The following is a 9254-nucleotide window of genomic DNA, read 5'->3' as shown; positions in this document are numbered from 1 at the left end:
GGTGAAGGGGACAAACGGGCAGTCCCGGGAGGTGGGGGGGACGGGACAGCCCCGGGGAGGCATTAGAACACCCCCCGGGCGCAGAGTCACTGGGGCTGCAGGACGGCAAGGTCACTGGTGGGCAGTGACACCAGGACCCCTTCATCCCATGCGCCCTGGTGAGGCCACCCCAGGGTGTCGGTGGCCTGGGCTCTATGGAGGAGCGGGGTGGTGGGTGAAGGCTGCTCCCTTCCCTGGTCCTGAGCAGGGACCGGGCTGGGAGGATTGTGGGGGCTGGAGGGGGGCTGAAGCCATGCAGGCAGACTCTGAGCGCTCTGTTTCCTCCTGTCCCCCAGATGAACCGTTCTCCAATCCCCTGGCCCCTGATGGCCACGATGTGGACGACTCGCACTCCTTCCACCAGTGAGTACGACTGGGGCGTGACTGGACCAGGACTGTGGGGCCCAAGACCGATTCCCCCATCTAGAGGCTGGGAGTGACTGGGGCAGTGCAGCCTTTGGGCTCCTTCCGCGGGGACCCTGTGTCTGACTCCGTCACACAGGACATGCTGGCAAACTCTCTGCCTCCTCAGAAGCCATCGGGCTGACAAAGCTCATTGGGGGATGACGTTTTCTGTCTCCTCTCTTCCTTGCAGGTCCAAGCTGACCAATGAAGACTTCAGAAAGCTTCTTATGACCCCGCGGGCTGCGCCAACATCTGCGCCACCGTCCAAATCTCGCCACCATGAGTGAGTAGGACTCTTATTTACAGGACTGTGGGACAAAGCACGTCCGGTTTCCCTCTGGGGCTCTGTTCCTACCTGACTTTCTCTCTCTGCGATCTGCAGTGGAGTCTGTAGTGGAGTATCTAAAGGGACTTTTGCTAATGAGTGTGCAGATAGGGCCCGAGGAGCAGACCTTGGCCTTGCTTTGTGCTGGGGTCCGTGCAAGCTGTACATGTGTGTGTTAAGTGGAGAAACAGGTGGGTCAGGACTGCTGTAAATAACAGAGCGAGTCTCGCATGGCTGTTAAGATGCTTTATGCAGGAGGCAGGTTTAGTTTTTGTTCTGTGAAAATCAGTGCTTTCCCCTCCTCTCCCTGCTGACAGAGTGGAATTAGGGAGAAATGGGACTGTACTGTTCCCATCTTTGAGCATCTCGGTGCCCTGCTGTGTCTGAGGGACTGTTCTGTCTAGCTGCTGGTGTTTGTATGGCTCTGCAGACTGTATGTGTGGTTTCTCGCCCTTTTCCAGGATGCCCCGGGAGTACAACGAAGATGAAGACCCAGCTGCTCGCAGGAGGAAAAAGAAAAGGTAAATGGGGAAAGCGATGCATCAGGACTTGTCTTCGTACATCATGCCCCTCCCATGGAAGCAGCTGAGCTGTTGGGCTACGAAAGAGGACCTTGAGTGGCCTGGATTATTTTGGGGCTTTGGAGCCAAGCAGAATGAGAAGAGCTCAGACTGAGTGACTGTCACTGCTTGTGGGAACAGATGTGGGAGGGCGGCAGCAGGATGGGGGTGAAGCTTCACCTCTGGAAGAAGTGGGAGACGCTCTGTGGGTGTCTGACAGAGCAGGGCAGTGATGGGACATCTGCACTGGTGACTGCGTTTTTTTGGGGCACATCTGCACAGCAGGACTGCACTTGACCTCTTCCCTTTGGAAGGGAAGACTGAGCTCCTCTTTAGTTAGCCTCAGTACAGCAGTTTCATCTTGCCTGATGCCCTCCAGGCGTGTTGTGTCCCACGGTGCTTTAGTACGTTTTTGGGGAAGGGGTTGGGAGCAGAACAGGCATGTGTGGGGCCTCGGGGGCTGTTACCTGACTGGTACATCAAAAGTGTGAACTTGTCACTCTAACACTGAGCTGTTTTTCCAACCCCAGCTATTACGCAAAGCTGCGCCAGCAGGAGATAGAGCGCGAGAGGGAGTTGGCCGAGAAGTACAGAGATCGAGCCAAGGAGAGAAGAGATGGTGTGAACAAGGACTACGAGGAAACGGAACTGATCAGCACAACTGCCAACTACAGGGCTGTGGGGCCGACAGCAGAGGCGTACGTGAGCCTGCGACATGGCCTTGTCTTGCCAGTCTGCTCCAGAGGGGCTGTCTCGTAACTGGCTCTGTATTTGTTGCACAGGGATAAATCCGCTGCGGAGAAGAGGAGACAGTTGATCCAGGAGTCCAAGTTCTTGGGTGGTGACATGGAGCACACTCACTTGGTGAAGGGTCTGGACTTTGCGTTGTTGCAGAAGGTGAGCACAGATATCACCGTGCTGCTCTTCTTCCACTCTGTCCGCTCCCACAGGCAGAGAGGGTGGGCAGAGGGTATTAGTTGCCACTTATGGATGCTTCAATCTTGTCAGTGTGGATTTCTCTTTCTGGGAAAGATTCATGAAGGGTTGGGGAGCTGGTGGAAGTGGGCTTACTGGTTCTGATGGGCAGCAGTGGCATGGATTGATCTGTAATGCATGGATTCACTCTGTGGCCAGGTACGGGCTGAGATTGCCAGCAAGGAGAAGGAAGAGGAGGAAATGATGGAGAAGCCCCAGAAAGAAACTAAGTGAGTGCTGAGGATTTTGCACTCCTGAGTGCAGCTGCCTCCCAGAGAAGAGGATGCAGAGGAGGCATACGCTTAGCATAATACTTCTGTTTGTTTTCTGTTTCTCGTCAGGAAAGATGAAGATCCTGAAAACAAAATTGAATTTAAGACCCGGCTGGGTAAGACTGTGTGGATGTGGCTGTTCCCCACTTTGTGTTGTGCCATGGATGTGGGAGAAATCCCAGAGGCTGAATGGAGGAATGAAAACCTTTACTCATTGCAGGGGGAGAGTCTGAGGTGTAGGCATCCTGAATTTGAGGGCTGGAGGAAGCGTTTCTCTTAGGAGGGGATTCTGATGTTTCTGACAAACTAAATACTCTCCGCTGTGGGCTTGTCCATTGCTCTCTTGCAGCTCTCCCACACATTTCCTTCCCTTCCAGGTCGCAACATCTACCGCATTCTCTTCAAGAACAAGGCCTACGAGCGGAATGAGCTGTTTCTGCCGGGGAGGATGGCCTACGTGGTAGATCTGGACGATGAGTATGCCGACACCGATATCCCAACCACGCTGATCCGGAGCAAGGCTGACTGCCCCACCATGGAGGTACCCAGCTAGCGTCCAGGTTGCTGGACCACATTGGTCTGAATTGGCCAGAGCAGGTCTTGCCAGGAGGCGTTCCCTGTCAAGGGAGTTGGATGCTTCCTCGGGGATTTCTCTTTCAGGCACAGACCACGCTGACCACCAATGACATTGTCATCAGCAAATTGACGCAGATCCTCTCCTATCTCAGGCAAGGGACCCGCAACAAGAAGCTCAAGAAGAAAGACAAAGGTGGGAGCTGAAGGGAACCAAGTAGTAGGACTTAATGCTTGAAGCATATCCCGAGAGAATGAGATGTGTTTTGGTTTGCTGCATTCTCCTGTGCCATGAGGCCTCCTGTTAGAGGACAGCGATTTCCTATAGCTCCCCGAGCACTGCGTCCTGACAGCAGGCTGTTCTGTGGCAGGACCGCAGGGGACTGGCTGCTGAGAAATTATAGCTGAGAGGGTGCCTCGTGCTGCTCTGCTCTTCCTGATTAAGGCCCAGTTCCTTGGGGAAATGTCCCCTCTTGGGGAGGGACAAAATGGCTTCCTGAGGGGGCTAGATACGATGTGGTAGCCGAAGAGGAAGTCAGGACATCCTCCAGGCCTCCCACTCTTGGGGCTTGGAAACCAGATTGGGGACAGGGAAACAGTGCGGGTGGTGGAGTGGGTGATGTGCCTCTCACTGCTGCTGTGTCCTTGCAGGGAAGCTGGATGAGAAGAAGCCCCCTGAAGCTGACATGAAGTAAGTGCCTCCCTGCCCACAGGCTGTGGGGTCACAGCTCTCTGCCTTAAGGAATGTCTTTTTGGCCCATCACGTTTGGAGAGGGCTGGGTTTAGCGTTTCTGGAGCGAGCTGCCTCTTTGGACCTGTGGTTTGTAGGACAAGGCTGGAGGCAAGCTCTGTTTTTGGTTTCAGGCTTGAGGCAGGCAAGAGCTCTCTGTTGTTCTGGACCACAAGAAGCAGGTCCAGGCAGCAGAAGAGAGCAGAAATGCAGCGATACCTCTGACAGATGTAGAATCCAGTTCTAGTGGGTGTCCTTAGCTCTCGGTGTTGGTGCTGCGTCTTCCTTTATTAGGTTGCAGTTCAAAGGGAGGTGTGGTTGTGGCCTCTTCTCTTGCAGCATCTGTAACTGCAGGCTCTTTTCCATTTCTAGCATCTTTGAAGACATTGGGGATTATGTGCCCTCCACTGCGAAGATGCCACGGGAGAAGGAGCGGGAGAGGTACCGTGAGAGAGAGCGTGACAGGGACCGGGAGCGTGACAGGGACCGAGAACGTGACAGGGACCGGGAGCGTGAGAGGGACAGGGAGCGTGACCGGGAGCGGGAGGAGGAAAAGAAGAGGCACAGCTACTTTGAGAAGCCCAAGGCTGATGATGAGGTGAGCCTCTGCTCGTGAAGCCTGGACTGTCCCCTGATCTCTGCCCTTTGGGGAGTGCAGCTGTGGGGTTGGTGGGTCACGCTGGTGGCTTTGGGTGGCTCTGGCCGTGCTCCCACACGTGCCAGGGTTCAGCTCTTGCTGACCAGCCAGGGGCTGGTGGGTGGCTGGGTGCTCGTCCTCTCGTTCAGCAAGGCAGGCAGGACTAGCACAAGCCAGTAGCTTTTATGGTTCAGCTCTGTGTGCTTGCCACAAAGAGTCTTAAAGTGGAGCTGTAAGTCATGCAGCACTGTCACGTGCCTGCTTTCAGCCTTCCCGGGTGACATGGTGTCTCTCCCTTTTCTTTGCAGCCGACAGACATCGACAAAGGTGAGTCAAGTGGTCTGGACATTTGAATGAGGCTGGATGTTTGAGCGAGGCCGTACGGGGTTGCAGATTTCAGAACCGCTTGGCTGGCTGGCCTGAGCTCCCTGTTCTCCCAGAGACTGCTATGACAGAGGAAATTGCCTGCCGTGAGGGTTTTGGGGTGAAGAGTCTTGTGCCTACAGGCTGCTGCATGCCAGCCTGTGTGAGTGTGTGTGCAGATCCTTCCCTGGCAGCAGACCAGCTCAAACCACCTTATGCTGGCTGTAAGCTGAGGAGGATTCAGGGTCTCCCAGGATCAGCCCCGCCCTGTCTGTGCTTGAACTGATTTGCTGCTCCTTGGTGTTCTCCTGGCTCCTCCTCTTCTACCTCATACGCAGCCTGTCCTTCTGCCTGTTACCCCGACCCGATGAACTGGTCGTGCAGAAGGGGGCTCTGCCCAGCCCATGTGTATTGCGGTGAGCTGTTCCTCCCCCAAAATTCACCCTGCTGCTCCCTCTACCCCAGGACCCGGCTCAGCCAAGGAGCTCATCAAGTCCATCAACGAGAAGTTTGCTGGAGCCGCTGGCTGGGAAGGAGCAGAGTCATATCCTTTACTGTCTGTGCCAGCCTGGCCGACTGCAGGGCTGGGTTTCCCTTGCAGGCAGGCCTTGCCCGATTTTCCTCGCTTGGGAGGGCTCGTCCTCCTGTAGCAGAGAAATGCCACCCGAACCTTGCTGCTCGTACGCCAAATACAAGATCTGCAGCCTCTGATTCGGTTGTGTTAGGGCAGGAGGGGGCTCTTTGGCTGGCTATGCTCAGCCCTTAGCTGTACGACTACATGGTGGTGCTTTCCTTGACCATTGTCACATTGAAGAAGCCAGAAGACAAGAAGCAGCTGGGGGACTTCTTCGGCATGTCGAACAGCTACGCCGAGTGCTACCCTGCTACGTAAGGAAGCAGCAAGAAGCTGCGGGTTGGGAGCAGGGTGTTCCGAGGGGCTGCTGTTCTCTGGCAGCAAGAACTTGAACATCAGCCCCACTACTTGTTGGGAGGAGCGGGCCTGGCTTTGTCTGGGGTTGCAACCTACTGTTAAAATGCTCCCCGAATCCTTGGTTCTGGCAGACCTGGCCTTTTCTTAGCTGGTCTCTGCTATAAATGGCTGCCTGGAGTCTGCTGCCTGTGAGTGCCAGGGAGAGGCCGAGGTGGCTGGGAGTCTGCCACACAATTCATGAGCTCGTTGAACTCTGGCTGCAAAGCAGTCCCTTGGCAGAAGGGGGACAGCTTTCAGCCTGCAGTCATCTCAGGAGCATTTGCAATCTTGGATGCCCTTGTGGTACAGCTCACCTGCAGGGCTTGCCGTTGGAGGAACTTCTCTCTGTTACAGGAACTGAGTGCGTTCAGTCTGAGGCCACAAGAGATGGCTCCAAGGTCCTGATCCTTGTCCCATGGAGCCACTCCAAACCCTTTCCTTGCTTTTCTTTTCCTTACAGAATGGATGATATGGCTGTAGACAGTGATGAAGAGGTGGACTACAGCAAAATGGATCAGGTATGCCGTCACCAGCTTTTAGGATCAGCCAGCAAACTAGACATCAGTGCAGGCTGAGGGGATCCCGCTGGAGAGAAGCAGGCTTTTGCAGAGGGGTTGAATGCCCTGGAGCTGGGTGTTGAATGTGTTTTGGGGTTTGCTGATCTGCTGTGTGCCTGGGTCTGGGAGGGATCTATTGTCCCAGGGAGCAGTCCTGGGACAGTGCGACGGGGACTGTCCCAGTGCGACTCTCTGGCACTTGACCAAGAGGTGGTGGGGAGGTGTGCTAGTCCGTCTCAACTCCCTCTTCCACAGAATCTCCTGTCTGGGGCTTCTCGGGGAGGGGATCTCGGAGCCAAGGCCAGACTGGGTGCACAAGACCATTGAACTGGGGCCGATGGGAGATTGAGGTCTTGTCTGGGCGTGCGGGGCTGCGTGAGAAACCCTGGCCAGCATCAACTGAGGAGCTGCTCTGAGTCGTTCTTTCGCTGCAGGGTAACAAGAAAGGACCTCTGGGCCGCTGGGACTTCGACACCCAGGAGGAGTACAGTGAATACATGAACAACAAAGAGGCTCTGCCCAAGTGAGTGCAGCCCTTGTGAAGGGCTGAGCAAGGATTCTGAGTGGGGGTGGCCACGCTGGCCAAACCTGGGTCCTGGGGGAGCTTAAAGCAAGAAGGGGGTTCCCTGGTGAGGACCCGAGGACGAGCTGTGGATCCTGGGCCTGGTGGCTTGTCTCTGCTCTTAGTATCACCCTGGAGGACTCAAGAGTGCTGCCCAAGCCAGCTCTGGAGTACGGGCTTGTGGCTGGGGCAGAAGTGTCCATTCCCCCGGCAGGCTGTGGATCCCCTGCGAGCGCTGAGCTCTGTCTTGCTCCTTCCCCAGGGCGGCCTTCCAGTATGGGATCAAGATGTCTGAGGGACGAAAAACCCGTCGCTTCAAGGAGACAAATGACAAGGCAGAGCTGGACCGGCAGTGGAAGAAGATCAGTGCGGTGAGTGCCTGGTGCTGGGGTATCATCTGTTTAGGCTGCGAGCTGCCAGCGTAGCCCAGGAGAGCTACCACCTAGTCCTGCCCTCGCTGTCTTAGTCAGGGCTCTTCGGTCCAGCCCACGTCCTGGCAGCCAGGCACTGCCGGTGTGCGTGTGCAGCAGGGCTGGCTCTCTAGAAGCTGGATTTCCTCCTTGTGAGAGCATCAGCCAGATGTTTGGGGCTTCAGGACGGCAGAGGCATCTGGAGCTGCATTTGGAGCTGTTGCCCTGGGAGCAGTCCCGATTGGGGGCTTTTTGCTCCGGGTTCTGCAGCAGATGAACGTGTCCAAAAACGGCAGCTTGGAGCCATCCAAAGGGGTTTTGGAGGGGACAAGGCATGTTTAGCGGCTCCGTGTTTTCTAACTGGCAGAGCTGGGGGTTGTCCTGGCAGGGTGAGCTGGCCATGGGCACCCCGATGGTACGGGATGGGCTAGGGGAAGGTGAGAACAAGTGGTCGTTGTTGGCCAAAATGGAGCAAAGGGGGAAGAGGCCAAGCTTCTCCAGACTTCAGGCAGCTTGTGGACAACTTCAGCTCACCTCAGCTTGCTCTGGCCTGTCTACAGCTGTCTCCGGGTGTATCTTGCACCCTACAACCCCTCTGCTGCGGTTGTGGGCAGCCAGCCACCCTGAGGGTAACGGGACTTTGTGCTTTCTTTGCAGATCATCGAGAAGAGGAAGAAGTTGGAGGCTGATGGGTTAGTAAAGTTGTCTCTGCTCTGGGCTCGGCAGGTGCTGGGGCCTGGCCGTCCCCTGCCACCTCACCCAGGGGCTGCAGGGCGCAGAGACCTCCCTGCCGGCTCTCAGCAGTGGGGCTGGAAGGAGAGTGGAGAATGTTTGATCCCCTGGGGGTGCTCCTGCCCTGCTCAGCTCAGCAGAGCCTGCAGCGCATCTCTCCCCTGGGCCATGGGTGGGTGCTGAGCAGACCCCAGGGCTGTGTTTGGGGCTCCTCCTTGACCACACAGTTCTGCCCCATCCGGCTGGGTGGCCCGAGGAGCTGTTGAGCCTCTGCACTGTTCTGTGGGGTGAAACCGTGGACCTCGGTGCCGAGCTCTGGGTGGGAGCTGTCTGCCCCGCATCCTCACCACCGTCCTGCCCCTCTGTCTCTTCCAGGGTTGAGGTGAAACGTCCCAAGTACTGATGCCTCCAGTATCTTCTCCTCCAGCTCCTGGAACGCCGGCCCGCTGGATGCTGCCTTCCCGGAGCTTGCTGGTGTGCTCTCCTTGCCCCCCACGCCGTCCGCCCACTGCTCCGGGCTGGGCAGCACGTGCCCCCCCACGCCTTGCGCTGCGGGGCTGTGCTGAGGCTCTCCCCTCAGTGTTTGCTGTATAGCCTGTGATGTGTAAATGTTGTAGCCGTAATAAAACCGTATTAAATTTGCGTGAACGTCTGTTTGTATGGGCAGGGAGAAGGTGCCTGGGCTGGGCTCTTTCCGCTCACCAGGCCCTCTTGGGTCTCACAGGGCGAGCCCTAATGGAGGCTGTTTATTGTGGGAGCCTTTTGGGGTGGGGGGCAGGCAGCCCCCGTCAAGCCCCGGATAAAATTAGCAAATAAACCTATTTGGGGGAAATAATCCCAGCTGAGCAACCTCTGCCTCAGTGCGTGAGGAGGTAATGGGACCCTTGCGTGGGGTACAGCAGGAGGAACGGCCAGAAGCGGAGGACTCGTACGGCTTCCCCTGCGCACGCTGCAGTGATGACTGGCGGCGCTGGGGCCGTGCGTGGCAGCGGAGCGGTGATTGCCCCCGGCCAGCGGCAGGGTGGATGCCATGGGGCCAGCACCAGGCAAAGCTCGTCACCGCAGCGCAGGGCCTGCAGGGAGCTGGATTAGCCCCTCTGGGCAAGGACAGGGAGGCTGCTGGTGGCCCCTGGCTGGGCTGGGG

The 9254-nt window shown here is 56.8% G+C and overlaps 1 protein-coding gene across 1 annotated transcript; it reads left to right on the top strand.

The window, feature by feature from the left end:
- The first annotated feature begins 341 nt into the window (after positions 1-341).
- Positions 342-8513, top strand: IK (IK cytokine, down-regulator of HLA II). Its single transcript, XM_009582087.1, has 19 exons — positions 342-402; positions 635-727; positions 1231-1290; positions 1860-2027; positions 2112-2226; positions 2464-2534; positions 2646-2692; positions 2954-3117; positions 3237-3345; positions 3801-3840; positions 4252-4477; positions 4825-4843; positions 5345-5439; positions 5694-5767; positions 6310-6367; positions 6841-6929; positions 7231-7339; positions 8036-8070; positions 8486-8513. The coding sequence occupies exons 2-19, from the start codon at positions 672-674 to the stop codon at positions 8511-8513; spliced, it is 1563 nt and encodes a 520-aa protein (XP_009580382.1). The 5' UTR covers positions 342-402; positions 635-671.
- Positions 8514-9254: the final 741 nt, after the last annotated feature.

This window comes from Fulmarus glacialis, unplaced genomic scaffold, assembly GCF_000690835.1.
Source record: "Fulmarus glacialis isolate BGI_N327 unplaced genomic scaffold, ASM69083v1 scaffold26997, whole genome shotgun sequence".
NCBI lineage: Eukaryota > Metazoa > Chordata > Aves > Procellariiformes > Procellariidae > Fulmarus > Fulmarus glacialis.
Note: the sequence above shows the minus strand (reverse complement) of the source record. Positions and strands in the feature narration are given on the sequence as shown.

Excerpts from the sequence above, each read along its gene's own strand:
- IK (XM_009582087.1), top strand. The coding sequence starts at position 672 with ATGACCCCGCGGGCTGCGCCAACATCTGCGCCACCGTCCAAATCTCGC. Across the intron at positions 5,768-6,309 it reads GCCGAGTGCTACCCTGCTAC|AATGGATGATATGGCTGTAG; the intron begins GTAAGGAAGCAG and ends TTTTCCTTACAG. Across the intron at positions 8,071-8,485 it reads AAGAAGTTGGAGGCTGATGG|GGTTGAGGTGAAACGTCCCA; the intron begins GTTAGTAAAGTT and ends TGTCTCTTCCAG.